This window comes from Salvelinus fontinalis, chromosome 36, assembly GCF_029448725.1.
Source record: "Salvelinus fontinalis isolate EN_2023a chromosome 36, ASM2944872v1, whole genome shotgun sequence".
Lineage (NCBI taxonomy): Eukaryota > Metazoa > Chordata > Actinopteri > Salmoniformes > Salmonidae > Salvelinus > Salvelinus fontinalis.
In genome coordinates, this window is record NC_074700.1 from 7,313,485 (window position 1) to 7,329,779 (window position 16,295).

The window sequence follows — 16,295 nt, forward strand, 5'->3', positions numbered from 1 at the left end:
GAGTAAAAGAGTGAGAGAAAGGTGTCCTTCTCTGACCCTCAGTCCCCTGTCGGCGACGCCTCTGCCACTGCTATGCCTTCATTAGCATAACGCGCTTATCGCTCCCCGTTCGCCCACACCTTGCCCTGTTGCCTAGCAACCCTAACATCTGCATGGCTTATCATTGGGGAGGGGGGGGGGGGTTCTCTCCCTTGCCGTTTTTTTGTGTGCCTTTGAGGGAACGGCCACCTGTGTTCCCCAATACAATAACTTACCACCTCTGCAATTACATTAAACGCACCGTTGTAAAAATCTGGGGCCATATGGTGTCAAACTACTCAGAGTACGATCAGTTTTGCCTTTCACATTTCAATAAGTAAGATTACTTAAACAGGGGGAACCTGATCCTAGATCAGCACTCCTACTCTGAGAAGCTTGAAACATACAGCCACAGATCTTTACAACAGTGCATTGAGTGTAACTACAGAGTTTAGATGGTGACTGAATGGTTGATTACTGTGTTGGTAATTGTGTTGCCTGTTCATCTTGGTTAAAGACTAGGTCCTTCCTTCCGTTGTTGCACTGCAGTGCCTGAAGACACTACAAGTTAGCATTGTAGTGACAGAGCAGTAAGTAGAAAACATGAATAATACTGTAGATACTAGCCTAGCGTGTTTCTATTTGTGGCTTGTAAATCTCGTGTTTGCAGCACCCTAGTGCCTGCAGGCTACGGCAGCCGCAGTGGTGGTGTTGTGATTTAGCCTCCTGGTTACTGAGAGACATGGAGGTCGGGGGGGGGGGGGGGGGGGGGGGATTAGCCCACAAGCGAATGGTGTAAAGGAGAAATTAATCAGCCCATAAAAACTGTATATGGGGTGTCGACACACACACACACACACACACACACACACACACACACACACACACACACACACTGTAACGACACAAACATGCTTCATACTGTACACACACACACACACACACACACACCCCCACACGGAAATACCATGGGTATAAAAGGCACCAATAACTTACTGCTCCCCACTTAACTAGCAGAACAACAGGCGCTCAGGGAGCAATTACAGAATCAAAAGGTGTGCACTAAGCCATCTAATGAGCGCTGCAAATAAGGGTGATATACAATGTGACATTTCTTTATTGTCTATAGCAGGTGATAGTCCTCCAGGGTCGCAGTGTCTGACGGTTTTAATCCTTTGCCTTTCAACCGGCGGTATATAGTGCATCCGGAATGTATTTGAACCCCTTCACTTTTTCCACATTTTGTTATGTTACAGCCTTATTCTAAAATGGATTCAATACCTCATAATGACAAAGCAAAAACAGGTTTTTAGAAATGTTTGCAAAAGTATTGCAAATAAAAACTGAAATATCGCATTTACATAAGTACTCAGACTCTTTACTCAGTACTTTGTTGAAGCACCTTTGGCAGCGATTACAGCCTCGAGCCTTCTTGGGTATGATGCTACAAGCTTGGCACATCTGTATTTGGGCAGTTTTTCCCATTCCTCTCTGTAGATCCTCTCAAGTTCTGTCTGGTTGGATGGGGAGTGTCGCTGCTATTTTCAGGTCTCTCCAGAGATGTTCGATCAGGTTCAAGTCCAGGGATCTGGCTGGGCCACTCAAGGACATTCAGAGACTTGTCCCGAAGCCACTCCTACGTTGTCTTGGCTGTGTGTTTACGGTCGTTGTCCTGTTGGAAGGTGAACCTCTAGAGCAGGTTTCAATCAAGGATCTCTGTACTTTGTTCCGTTCATCTACCCTCGATCCTGACTAGTATCAGTCCCTGCCGCATGATGCTACCACCACCATGCTTAAGCCGGAGGGATGGTATTGCCAGGTGGTGAGCAGTGCCTGGTTTCCTCTAGACCAGGGGTGTCAAACTCATTCCACTGAGGGCCTAGTGTCTGCAGGTTTTTGGTTTTTCCTTTCAATAAAGCCCTAGACAACCAGGTGTGGGGAGTTCCTAACTAATTAGTGATGTTAATTCATCAATCAAGTACAAGGGAGGAGCGAAAACCCGCAGACACTCGGCCCCCCGTGGAATGAGTTTGACACCTGTGCTCTAGACGTTACGCTTGGCATTCAGGCTAAAGAGTTCATTATTGGTTTCATCAGACCAGAGAATCTTGTTTCTCATGGTTTTAGAGTTCTTTAGGTACCTTTTGGCTAACTCCAAGCGGGCTGTCATGTGCCTTTTAGTGAGGACTGGCTTCCGTCTGGCGACTCTACCATAAAGGCCTGATTGGTGGAGGGCTGCAGAGATGGTCGGGTTCTTGGTCACCTCACTGACCAAGGCCCTTCGCTCCCGGTTGCTCAGTTTGGCTGGGTGGCCAGCTCTAGGAAGAGTGTTGGTGGTTCCAAACGTCTTACATTTAAGAATGATGATGGCCACTCTCTTCTTGGAAACCTTCAATGCTGCAGAAATTGTTCGATACCATTCCCCAGATCTGTTCCTCAACCCAATCCTGTCTCGGAGCTCTACGGACAATTTCTTCGACCTCATGGCTTGGATTTTGCTCTGACATGCACTGTCAACTGTGGGAGCTTATATAGACAGGTGTGTGCCTTCCCAAATCATGTCCAATCAATTGAATTTACCACAGGTCGACTCCAATCAAGTTGTAGAAACATCTCAAGGATAATCAATGGAAACAGGATGCACCTGAGCTCAATTTCAAATCTCATAGCAAAGGGTCTGAATACTTTCCATATGCACTGTAGTGATAGCAACAAACAGGGTTGTGTTCAGTAGGGAGAAAATGTTTGGAAGCAGAGTGAAACAGGGAATAAGAATGCACATTTTTGTTTTCAGTTTCAAAGCGATTTGCTCCAGTTTACCGTTCTGAACAAGACAGGGCAGGCAAAAAAAAATATGCATAACGTTTCTGTATTTTTTGGGGCAGGATTTAACATCATACGAAATGGATGACGGTGTGCACAATTTTCAGGGACTCATTTTGGCTCGTGAGCTCTACTTTCAAAACTACTGCCTGAAATTATACAAAACCTTTTAACGCATCTTTATGTGATTCAATAAAAACTATCGTTCACCCCCAAAAAGTATGACAGTTCTGTGTTTCCTAGAGTTGAACTTTATATAACTTTCAATTATGTATAAATGTGGGTCTTGCATGTGGTCAACAGTAACTTCAATAAAATGTGGCTTCAGCATGCGGTTTCCAGTAGCTACCTGTGTGGGGTCTGCCTGGGCGATGGCAGCTGCGGTTTTCAGGGCCAGTCTGCAGACGTCCTGCTGACCGGTGACCACCAGGTGAGCCACGATAAGGGTGAGGGGAAAGGGGACGCGCTGGCTCAGGGGCAGGGCCGAGGTCACCACAAAGAGCCACTCGCTAGCCGCCACCGGGTCCCCTGTCACCTGGCGTAGGACCTGGGTGGCCACCAGCACCTCACTGGACCACGGGCTGAGGGGTAAGGATAACTGGGACACCTTCTGGTAAGGAGTAGGAAAGAGAGTGGGGATAAGGGGGAGATGAGGTTTGGAGGGGGGTTGGCAGAACTATGGGTATAAAGACCATATGCTAACAAGAATGCAGGGCATCATATTTACAGTATGACACACGTACTGTTAACTTGGCATATTTCATTGCTTGGCATTCATCAATGCTCCTCTCACGCACGTCATAAAAGAGGTAAATCCGCTTCAAGTTTTTTTGTGAGTATGCCTTTATAGAAATTAACTAAGAAGTGCATTTGTTTACCTCAGCAGGCTTGGAGGACTCTCTCTGGGCATTCTGTAGGAGGCTCTGGGCCAGGCTTTGGTTACGTGTGTGTGTGAGGGGGTCCGTCAGGGGCTCCATGAGGGAGGAGCAGGAGAGGACCTGCAGGAGAGGCAGCACCAGCACCGGGGTCCCCCAGGGGGGTCGCTCACACTCTGGGGGGGCCAGACTTAGGGCTGCAGGGGGTAAAGATATCATCATTAAGAGGGTTGGGGTGTAGGTATGGAGAGAGAGGGAGCGATGAGTGTGTGGATAGCCGGAGGCAAGTATAGTGGAGAGAGACAGAGAGAGGTGCATGTAGGGAAGGTAGAGAAAAGAGAGGCGAGTGTGGGGGAGGGAGAGAGCGTGGAAGAGTGAGACAGGTGAGAGTAGTAGAGAAAGAGGCAAAAGGAACGAGTGAGAAAGGTGAGTGAGTGACATAGAGTGAGAGAGGTGAGTTTAAAGGAGAATAGGGAGGGACAAAGAGAGGGACCAGTCTGTGTAAGGAGAGGAAGCTGAGAGAGAGTTGATACCCAGTGTAAGCAGCCCGGTCTGCTGGGACGCTGAGGCCTCGAGAAGGAGCAGAGCCAAGCCCACCATCATGTCCTCCACAGGGAACTCCTGGAAAAACACACACATGCACAGTCACACGCACGCACTTTCGAGGAAGTGAGAATACAAACTGACAACCCTCTCCTACCCCCCCCCAACACAAACACATACACACACATCCCAACCCCGAGGGGTCTTGAAAACGCAGGGATCGTAAGCGCAGCACACTGAGCTCAAAAGATTCCCTCTCAGTCTCCAACCCCCGGAGGAATCTTTGGAGCTGTGTGTGCTCCCCAACCAATGCTTTGAGGAGATTAGGATCGCACAGCGAGGCGGATCTGGATACATTGAGCGGGAGCTGTCGACAGAATCCTAACAAACCTCCACAGCCACAGGCAGACAAACAAGCTAAAGAGCTGCTGTGCTTTGTGTCTGTCTGTGGGGAAACGGTTTGCTGGGGGTTCTTCCTTCTCAGAAATATAACATAACCATAAACAGCGGTGCAACGTCTGAAAGAGCGTGAAGCAAGAGGCTGATCTCATTAGAAGCCACACAAACTGCTTCCTGATCTGTGCAGATGAAGGAGATAAGACAAGGTGAGGAAGCCATTTTAAACTATTGAGATGTAGCCCTGGTCTACTTTGGCTTGCGCGGCTGGCTCACCTTTGTGCGGGTGGAGAGGAGCTGGTGCATTAGTTGGAGTAGTGGTCTGCAGTCTCCGCTAAGCTTCAGACTTAGCTGACAGGCACACAGCAGCTGCAGGGCCAGCCGGGCCCTCTCACTCCCCCAGTCGGCCACCTCCAGGGCCGGGATCATGGCCTCCACGAGGCCCCGCAGCTCCAACACTGCCTCCACACTGTCCACCTGAAGATGGAGACATAACACAGGCCGCGTCAATGATCATACCATACCTGCTATGTTGTGTCTTTCACATGTGCTGTATTTTGCTATGCTATAGTGGGTTCACAGGTTCATGTCTACACTGTAAATGGTGTGTTTCCTCAAAGAAACAAAAAGGAAAATCAATCTCATCTCACCTGCATGTGAGGAACCAGCTCGTAGAGACAGCGAACCAGGCTGTGGCATACCACAGGGCTCTGTCTCGGGTCCTCTTCATTTTCCTGGTCTTTCTTCTTTTCTTGGTTGTGATCCCCCGGCTGGGGGGGCAGTAGGACCCTGAGGAGGCTGTGTCTGAGCAGAGCGTACTCTGGCAGCCGCTGGGGCTCACAGTACAGGTAGCGCAGGAAGGGGGCCAACATGGTCACGTACGCAGACTCACCCCTACACGTGTTATATGCATGCACACACACGCACAGACAGGGGAAATCTACGTTTAACACACACTTGCACGTCCATGTAGTAAAATGTAACTTTAAAGCAGATTTAAAAGTAGATAATATCACGCCTCGAAGAAGAACACAAATCAAACAGGTGAACTAGCTGACAGTCATGTCATGAGTTATGGAGGACGCTCTAGCTGTACGACCAGATGACTTGGACATGTTTGAAGGCCTGAGCAGTTCGGCCTCTCCTCTAGTTGGTTCGCGGGGCTGGCCAGGGAAGAAAACCCTTTAGCTAACCTGTCAGCGGCCCGCTGGATGAAGTCGTCAATCTCCAGCAGCAGAACGGGCCAGCAGTCAGGACGGTTCTCCAAGACGATGATGTATGGATGGGGGCTGCTCCTGTAACATATTAATTTATTTGTTTGGCTTTGCTTTGGGCTACTGGTAGGTATGCAATCTCTATGGATGTGTGAAGTTGAGTTATGTTTGCTCACACACTGTAAATAAATCAGTAAAATTAGGGTGCGTCCCAAAGCGGCAACCTATTCCTTATGTGGTTCACTACTTTTTGACCAGAACACTATGGGCCCTTGTCAAATGAAGTTCACTATGTAGATAATAGGGTGGCATATGGGACGCAACCATAGTGTCTTATAAGCCCATATGTCTAGGCAGCAAAGACACTTAAATAAACAAATCATTCATAATCAATTATCCCACTTGTTTATCTGTCTTCCTTCGTCTCATTTAGCTGACAAGGCCAAAGCAAAGCGATCAAGGTTTCAGGTTTCAAGTCCATGTGAAAAGTGCCGGTCCGCTGGAGTTTAGTTTGAAAGCTAATGCAACACATACGCATGAACATATAAAAAACAGGGGAAAAAAGACATTTGGATATTTGGTTTCATGTATTCTGTTCCCTTATTTAGATATTTCATTATATTACAGGCCAGTGGGTAATAGTGTAGATATTAGGACCACTTCGTTGTGCTCATAGTCTTTCCCTGAATGAGTGTGAGTCTAGCAGAAGCCTGGCCTTGAAGAAGGGTGTGACTGACTGATGCATCTGGGCCTCATCGACTAAGAGTTTCTCAGGCAAATGTTCTTCTGAACAACTTAATGTTGAGGTCAATGGCTGTTTACACAGCCACCCTAAATCAGATTTTCTTTCTATATCTGATATCGCTTTCTGACCCTCCACACACAGTTTTACATGTGACCCCTATCAGAGTTGCGCATTCACACTGACGTAGCATTTGAAGTAGCACGCAGATGCAATGCTCATTTCCCGTCCCTGTTCCTTAAAAAGTGGGTGGTTGTCATGGTAACGGCAGGTTATGTGCAATAAGATACACGTCAGAGCAAAAAAAAAATCTGATATGTGCGTCCTGACAGAGGCCGCATATGGAGGATAGGGTTTGTATCAGAATTGAGATCCACATATGGAAGTGGTATAAATTGGAAGTAAAAAGATCAGATTCCATGTGGGTTTTTGTTGTTGTTAATGTTTACACATTTTAAACAGTTTAGATAGGTATCAGATATGCAAATAATTGCAAGACCTGAATTGGACCGCTGCATAAACACAACTAACATCCTAAAATGACCACAGAACTCTGAATTAGGTCAGATATCAGTCAGCAGCTTAATCTTGTCACAAAATTGTTTCACTGAGACGTGACCTATCCATCAAACAATATATGGTCACATTTAGATGTAGTAATTAACTAAGAATCTGTCTTAGTTGGAAACAAGCCAAATAGTCTTAATATAGGGCTATTACTTTTTAGTCCATCTTAAAACAGATATTTTGTTGTCATGCTGAGCCTTAAAAATGGGCATAACCAGAGGCTTTCAAATTTCTTCGGTCTACAAAGCTCTGTGTAACTTGGCAGAAAAGTTCTTCTTCTGAACTGCCCAAAGTGTACATAGATTCCTCCAGGACAATGGATCCACTTCTGACCACCAAGCTTCAGAAAGGTTGATGTAGGCAAGTCCTATGCCTCAAGCTAAGGCTAATGGAGTTTAGGCCGACAAGAAAGCAGCTCACACAGGAAACCTCTCTACCCAACAAAGTCCCTGGCAATGCCTTTAAATGGCCTGGCTGTCATTGTAACAGGATCTTGCCTTATCTACTGTCAGACTGGACAACAAAAGACAGGGGGCACAAAAACATTACGAGGAGGACTACCAAAGCCAAAGAAGCCTCTTCCGAGGCTAATGCCTGCCCTCGCCCCTCCTCCCAGTCTTCCCCCTGCCACCTGGGGGTTGGGGCAGGGCTGGCGTCAGGCAGACTGTGCCCAGGCTAAGATCTGGCCACCGGCCGACTGGCGAACAGAGGGCCTGTGGTGCTCCTGGTCCCAACAATCCACAATGATGTTCAATTAGGTCAGAAAAGGAGCTCCAGTCCTGATTCTGGCAGAGTAGTTGTAAGAGGGAAATGGTTGACTGTCTTAGTGGTTAAAGAAAAGTAGGTAAACTCTGAACACCAGAGGAGCTGGAGCTGAAGAGGGCAAAGGCTCTTTTATGAAAAGTGATTCATGGATTACAATAACGAGGACATAGCATCCCACTCTTTAGAATCTGAATGAGTAAACCAACCTGAAGTCTACATTTCAAGAGAGATTAGACATGGCCTTTGAACAAGACAAAGGCCCAGGTTAAAACAACACACTTGTGGCAGGGGTACATTGCCTGCAGACAGACAGGCGTGATTCTGACCACTGCCCCACGTCAATCATTGCACGCGCCACTGAGTGCCTCCAACACTGGAGGAAGGACGTCTCTCTCTCTCCCTCTCCCTCCCTCTCTCTCTCGTGTGACTGACCAGCTTGCCTGCCACAGTCTCTTGCGGAACAAAGCATCCCCCTTCCTTTACCTCCCCCTTCCCCTTCCCTCCACGTCCCATGCCGTAATCTGTCTGACTATCTCTCTATCCCTCTCCTCAGGTTCCCCGTGGTTCGTCTCAACCTCCAGTTCAATGCGGCCTATCCATCAGGCCTTCTTTCTCTCCAGACAGGCCAGACAGACCCACCATTACCTGCTTTCACAGCCAGACAATGGAGGGAGCAGGAAGCTGACAAGACTGACCTTGCTACCTTGCCATTGTTGAACTGCAAGTTCATTGGCAGTGGCAGAATAAAGGGCGCTGGGTTGGAGGGTAACAGGGCTTTAAAATCAAAGTTTGTCGTCTTCAGATTTTAAAAGTGGTCTGAAGTCCACATCCCACACCATTGGTTGTGTAGATACACTATACAAGGCTATATGGCTGAAGTTATAATGAATAGAAAGATTTGGAAATTAGATAGTGTTCATCTTTTCCATTCATTTGTGATTGAGGCAAACAGCTGGATCTAGCCCACATAACAGATGGCTTGCAACATGAACACACCTCCCCCATTAGACCAGTTAGGACACGTGTCAAAACTCATTCCACAGAGGGCCGAGTGTCTGCGGGTTTTCACGCCACCCTTGTACTTGATAGATTAATAAAGTCATTAATTAGTAAGGAACTCCCCTGACCAGGTTGTCTATGTCCAAAAACCCGCAGACACTGTCCCTTTACAGCTAGAATCCTTAAATACAGCATTTTATTAATTTTTTGAAACTTAGAAATGAAGGATAAATACCCATTTATTCTTGAAGAATAAATCAAATCAAAGTTTGTCACGTGCGCCAAATACCGAATGATAAGGGTAGCAATTTCACAATGCAAAGTGATTCACAGTGCAAATTTTTCCTCCCCAAGATAAAGTTTCTTTCCAACTTTGTAACCTCAAATCAAATCAAAGTTTATTTGTCACGTGCGCCAAAAACAACAGGTGTAGACCTTACAGTGAAATGCTTACTTACAGGCTCTAACCAACAGTGCAAAAAAGGTATTAGGTGAGCAATAGAAAGAAGAAAAAAAGAAATAAAAAAGAAATAAAGAAATAAAAACAGTAAAAATACAGTGAAAAATAACAGCAGCGAGGCTATATACAGTAGCGAGGCTACATACAGGCACCGGTTAGTTGGGCTGATTGAGGTAGTATGTACATGTAAATATGGTTAAAGTGACTATGCATATATGATGAACAGAGTAGCAGTAGCGTAAAATATACTTGTCTTATGAGTTTAGTTAAACTGCTGTATCCTATCAGAACCCAAAATATAATTTTGTTTGTAAACAAACACTGTATAGCCTCAAAACATGGTTCAAACTATAATGTTGATATAATGGATGGTCAGTCCTTGCATCCATAGCTTTGTCTATGAATTTCAGAGCAGTTACATTTCTCCACCTCCATCTCTTAGTTGTTTTTTACAAAACAGGGATGGGGAGAACACTTTGTTACTGTTATAATTAAGGATTCTAACTTTAACTGCCCAATTAACTTTGAACTGTCCTTTTAAGAACCCACCAGTCTGGCAATGTGTGCAGGTTACGCTGACTCCCAGATGAACTCAGATCACACAAAAGGAGGTGGGGGTTGGGGTGAGGGAGACACGACAGGGCCTCACCGGGAGAAATGTATACAAGCTTTAGTGCCACACCAAGTCGGAATCGGAAATCGTCGGACGCCCAGGAGATGCAGCTGAATTGAAGCCTGTCTGGTTGGGTGGGACCGACAAGGTTATGGGGACAGACAGACAGATACAGGACGTGATCCTGGGAGAATGTCGCTCGTTTTCGCACCGGACCGCCTGAACACCCCCTCCTTCTGGTCCCGCTGGGTAGTTAAGTGGCTTAGTGTCTCTGTGGAAGATTGAGCGGAGCAGCGGCGGGCAGACGGTCAACAATGGGCACCTAGTGGGCATTCTTCATTAATCCCGCAGCATTTACAATCGCCCGGCAGAGCCAGGCGCATCCACCAATGGCGGAGCGGGGCTGTCGGCCCGGCGGCTCCACCCTGCTGCCCCAGGCACATTCATCTTCTCACCAGGGAATGACAGGGAGTGAGACGGAGAAGAGATGTAAAGAAGGGGATAAGGTAACAATAAAATGGAGGGAAATATAGAGGAAGGGGGGAGGTATAGAAAGAGAGATACAGGTATGGTGTGAGAAAACAAGAGGGATGGAGAAAGATAGAGAAAAGATAGGCCTAGCTTGCATCTGTGTCTTTTTACCCACAACTCTGTAACTGATTTCGGGGGCCCCAGGATCTTGGCAGAGGTCCACATCAAAGACTGGGGTAGGGAAAACGAGGACAGGGGAGGGGGAGGATTCTCTCTACAGGCTTTGAGAAAAGCATACATTTCTGCCCTGGATATACAGTAGCTAAGAGTTGTGTACATTTTACAATTACATTTTTGCCATCTAGCAGACGCTGTTATTTAGAGAAACCTACAGTAGTGAGAACATACATTTTCATACTTGTCCCCCATGGGAAGCGAACCCACAACCCTGGTATCGCAAGCGCCATGCTCTACCAACTGAGCTACACGGGACTGTATTGACTTGTCCCCAGAAGGATTCCCCTACCCTTGGTGGTTGACACCCATTCATTCTCAGAACCGGAATAGCCATGTCCGTCTTGGAGAGTTGTGTGCTGGCTAGCTGGCTCAAGGTGCAGCCTACTATATGGCTGCTCAGATCACTATTGAAGCATCTAGTGGCTGTAGACGCTGGCCCTTTTGTTCTCTGACGCCATTCGACCCTACCCCCCCAACTCATGCACCTCATTCCTGACACCTTAAGTGATGGCTGAGGTGTCATGATACATGGTTCATCACTCCACTATGAAATTAGATCAGAGCTGGGCCTTAACAGCCCATCGGTGTAGGTTGATGTTACCCAAATGAGATATTAATCATTATCAGCAGGATGGCTCAGCCAGAGGACAATCCTATGGAAGGGGTCGGTATACTAACTTCCTAGCATTTCTCCACAGGGAAATAATTCTATGCTTCCCAAATTAAACCCTATAGTGCACTACTTTTGACCAGCCCTGGTTAAAAGTGGTGCACTAAGGAATAGGGTGGCATTTGGATCGCAGTCATGATCTACAGCCCCATAATTGCAGTAGAAGGCAAAGTACTCCCATATTACTATGCTATCATCACAGCATTTCTACTGCTGTACAAAAGACTAAGACATACTCCGAGTTGATATTCACGTAATAAGGAATTCCCCTCGACCACAACTTGGGGGAAACAAACATTCTTTCCCATTCACCCCCATGGTAAAATATTTTTGGGTTACACAGAATGAGAGAGAAAAAACATCCCAAACGCTGCTGTGTTGTTCAATGTACATGTAACCAGGTCAAAAATCCTGTGAGAAGAGGCTTCAGGCTATTCGGCGTGGGAGAGTGGGACATGTGGGGACCCTGTGTCCAAGTAGCTATGGGTGTGGAAAACATTTCATCACAGGTAAGACATTTAACTAGTTTAGTATAGCCCATGTGTAACTCCACTCACTACTTGTAACTGTCTAGTCTGTTAGTTTGTGTCGTTGGTTTTGGCTAGCTTAAATGTTCCAGTCGGTAGCTAGCTGGCTTGCACTCACTCATGTGGCTGCTAGCACCTTCATGAAAAGGGAAATGAGGGAAGCCCTACAATATAGTGTTTTTCTAAGTAGTGTGAACTCTCTGGAGCAGGCAACGTTGAAAAGGAATCTTTATACATGTTGTACTTTTCTTAAATGTAGTTTTGTAATTGACTAAAACAAGGAGACAACAAGACAACTGCGTTTGAAAAGGGTCAAGTTTCTACTGTGAGCCAATGGTGTAACCTAGGTAACCACAGGTTGTTTTCCCCACAGGCGTCCTATCTAATACCGACTGGGACTATTACTACTCAGAAACAGTACTATTATGACCTCGTTGTAGCATTTCTATGAAAACCCAATAAGACATTAGGCTACTAATGTACTACATCTGTAGCATTTTCATGACTTCATTAGAATCTCAGATTACTATGATGACATCAATGAAGTATTTCCACAACTAAATAACAACATTGTAGTATTTCCATGACCTTACAGCGGAGTAACTCAGATATTACTACTACAGACGCTATTATGACAATGTTATCATAACCATAGGGGAAAACATAACTACCTCAGATGTTATGACATCACACTATTATGACTATTACAGATGCTATTCTGACAGGGAGAGATGTTATGACATGTTTTATTATGACTACTACAAGTTATGACATGTTATTCTGACTACATTAGATGCTATTATGACCACTACATGTTATTATTACTACAGAAGTCATTCGAACAACGCTATCGTGACTATCCACAGCTGTTATTACAACAGAACGGTATCATTACCACTGCGGAAAAATGTTATGTTATAATAAGCATTATTATTATTCATTTCATTTGTAAAGCGATTTTCTCAACCCAAGGCACACAAAATAATAACAACAACAATCCAAAACACAGCAAACAAATCAACTCTATATACAGCTGTCGCCAGAGCCGGAGAACATGAGAACAGAATTAGCAGAGGTCCTTGAAAGCCTTTCTGAACAGCACGGTCTTGAGCTGTGCCTTAAAGGAGGACAGAGACTCTGCAGCCCTAATAGTGTCGGGAAGTGAGTTCTACAGCCTCGAAGCCGCGCAACTGAGAGCCCTGTCACCCGTAGTTATTAAGTCTGCTGCGGGGCTGAAGGGAAACAGAACCGGAGGAGCGACGTGTGCGTGTGGGGCAGGAGGGTCGAATGAGGTCAGACAGGTACTTGGGTCCAGAGTTGTAGCTTGGTCGGTGTGAACCAGGATTTTGTAGTCGATGCGTGAGCATATGGGGAGCCTGTGGAGGTTGAACAGCACTGGAGTGATGTGCTCGCGGGGGAGGTGTGGGTGAGCACGTGAGGAACAGTTCTGGACATATTGCAGCCTGTTAAGGCACTTGGCAGATGCGCCAACAAAAAGGGAGTTACATGGAAAAATTTGACATTGGTCAAACTCTTGATGTGCGCCTCAAACGAGAGCTGACTGTCAAATATCACACCCAGGTTGCGAACCTGACTGGAGAGGACCTTGACATCATCAATATTGAGGCTGTAGCTGCTGATGTTGGTAATGATAGTGCCAATCAAGACGACCTCTGTCTAGTTGCAGTTTAACTGCAGGAAACTCAACTGCATCCATGTTTTGATGTCCTGCAGGCAGCTGACCAGGAGTGCAGTGCCATTGGTAGTGTTTGTGGAGACATACAGCTGTGTGTGTTGTCAGCATAAAAGTGAAAGCCCAGTTCGTGTTTCCTCAAGATGTTCCCAGTGGCAGAATGTGGATACAAAACCGTAGTGGCCCCAGTACGGAGCCTTGAGGGTCCATGTCGGAGCACAACTCTGTCTGATTTACTGGGATCGATGGCTACAAACTAGTAGCGATCAGTGAGATAGGACCTGAACCAGTCCAAGACAGTGTGTGACAGGCCCTTCTCCATGCAGTCTAGCAGGATGGCATGGCTGACCGTGTTGAATCCTGCACTGAGGTCCAGCAGTCAGAGGATGCTGGCAACCCCAGAGCCAGCATTCACGAGGTCATTAGTGACTCTTACCAGGGCAGTCTCAGTACTGTGTCTAGCTCTGAAACCCAACTGGAAGGGCTCAAGTAGGTGGCTTTGGAGTTGGCTACAAACAGCACGTTTGAGGAGCTTACTCAGGAAGGGCAGGTTGGAAATAGGCCTTTAGTTCTGGAAGTTGTCAGGGTCAGATCCAGGCTTTTAAAGTACTGGTGTGACTGCGGACAGTTTGAGCTGAATGAGGGACACACCCAGTGATGAGGGACTTGTTGATCATTTCTGTGAAGATAAACTCCAGAGCAGGTAAGCAGGTCTTGACAAGGGAGGTGGTGATAGGGTCAAGTAAGCAAGTGGTGGGCCTCTTTGTCCTAACCAGCTTGGTTGCATCAGCTGCAGTGACTGTGGTGAAGGTGGAGAACCTTGACTCAGGGAGCATAGGACTTGGTAGCTCAACTAAAGAGGCTTGGGAGGTCAGGAAGGTGCTATTCATGTTTTAAAGTTTGCTTTGGAAGAAGCACAGGTATTGATTGCACCGTTCTGGGAAGGCTGAGGTAGCACAATTGTTCACAGGTTGGAGGTAGGGCTGTTATGGTGACCGTATTACCGCCACATCGGCGGGCACGAGTCATGATCGCAGTCAATTTCTACGTTACCGTTTAGTCACGGTAATTAGGCTTCTCCAAGCTCTGATGCTGCTGCTGGTCATTAGTAGCCTAGCAAACATGATAACATGCTAACCACCTGGTACCCAGCACTCTATTGTCCCTTTAATCACTCTGACATCAATGCAAATGTAATCGAAAATGTAATCAAACACTTCATGAGAACCCACTAGCTCATGTTACGCAACATTTCTATAGACTATGCAATCTGAAAACATAGCTTTGATGGCTTCTATTTAAAAAGAAAGGAGGATACCATCAGCTTTCTATAGGCTAGGCCTACCATATTTATTTCTCAACTTTCCTAATATTAAGCACTTTGCTTCTCTGTACAACAGGAGTTTAGCCTACCTGGCTGGCATGAAAGGAACCACGGGAAAAGCTTCATCCATTCACTATTTAAGTGCATAGATGACATGTATTTTTTCCCCTGACCCTGTTTTGAGACAGGAGCGTGACAATGGTCCATTCTAAAATCAAATTCACACATATATTATTTAGTATATGTAAAGAGAACATTAAATCAAGAATAGTCTGATGGGTGACAATAATATTCTATCACTTGTGAATATCCTATCACCAGCTTGAATGCAGTAAGGCAAGAAACAGTGCATGCCCCCCCCCCCCCCCCCCCCCCCCACAGTTATGAAAACTTAGGACACTAAAGAAGCCTTTCTACTGACTCTGAAAAACACCAAAAGAAAGATGCCCAGGGTCCCTGCTCATCTGCGTGAACGTGCCTTAGGCATGCTGCAAGGAGGCATGAGGACTGCAGATGTGGCAGCCATAGCCATAGCCAATAAACTGCAATGTCCGTACTGTGAGACTCCTAAGACAACGTAACAGGGAGACAGGACGGACAGCTGATCATCCTCGCAGTGGCAGACCACGTGTAACAACACCTGCACAGGATCGGAGCGTCCGAACATCACATCTGCGGGACAGGTACAGGATAGCAACAACACCTGCTCGAGTTACACCAGGAATGCACAATCCCTCCATCAGTGCTCAGACTGTCCGCAATAGGCTGAGAGAGGCTGGACTGAGGGCTTGTAGGCCTGTTGTAAGGCAGGTCCTCACCAGACATCACAGGAAACAACGTCGCCTATGGGCACAAACCAGACAGGACTGGCAAAAAGTGCTCTTCACTGACAAGTCGCGGTTTTGTCACACTAGGGGTGATGGTCGGATTCGCATTTATCGTCGAAGGAATGAGCGTTACACTGAGGCCTGTACTCTGGAGCGGGATTGATTTGGAGGTGGAGGGTCTGTCATGGTCTGGGGCGGTGTGTCACAGCATCATCGGACTGAGCTTGTTGTCATTGCAGTCAATCTCAACGCTGTGTGTTACAGGGAAGACATCCTCCTCCCTCATGTGGTACCCTTCCTGCAGGCTCATCCTGACATGACCCTCCAGCATGACAATGTCACCAGCCATACTGCTCATTCTGTGCGTGATTTCCTGCAAGACAGGAATGTCAGTGTTCTGCCATGGCCAGCGAAGAGCCCGGATCTCAATCCCATTGAGCACGTCTGGGACCTGTTGGATCGGAGGGTGAGGGCTAGGGCCAATCCCCCCAGAAATGTCCGGGAACTTGCAAATGCCTTGGTGGAAGAGTG

General features: G+C 46.6%; 1 protein-coding gene across 2 annotated transcripts in view; it reads right to left on the bottom strand.

Annotated features, from left to right (window-relative positions):
- Positions 1 to 16,295, bottom strand: part of focad (focadhesin) — a 72,950-nt gene that overhangs the window by 45,762 nt on the left and 10,893 nt on the right. The window contains exons 6-11 of one of the 2 annotated variants that reach the window (XM_055900517.1): positions 5,849 to 5,950; positions 5,306 to 5,549; positions 4,932 to 5,132; positions 4,250 to 4,337; positions 3,720 to 3,913; positions 3,191 to 3,448 (exon numbers count right to left, since the gene is read on the bottom strand). In XM_055900517.1, the coding sequence (XP_055756492.1) occupies positions 3,191 to 3,448; positions 3,720 to 3,913; positions 4,250 to 4,337; positions 4,932 to 5,132; positions 5,306 to 5,549; positions 5,849 to 5,950 (1,087 nt within the window). Of the gene's footprint in view, positions 1 to 3,190; positions 3,452 to 3,719; positions 3,914 to 4,249; positions 4,338 to 4,931; positions 5,133 to 5,305; positions 5,550 to 5,848; positions 5,951 to 16,295 lie in introns of both variants that reach the window. The other variant, XM_055900516.1, reaches the window with a different exon arrangement.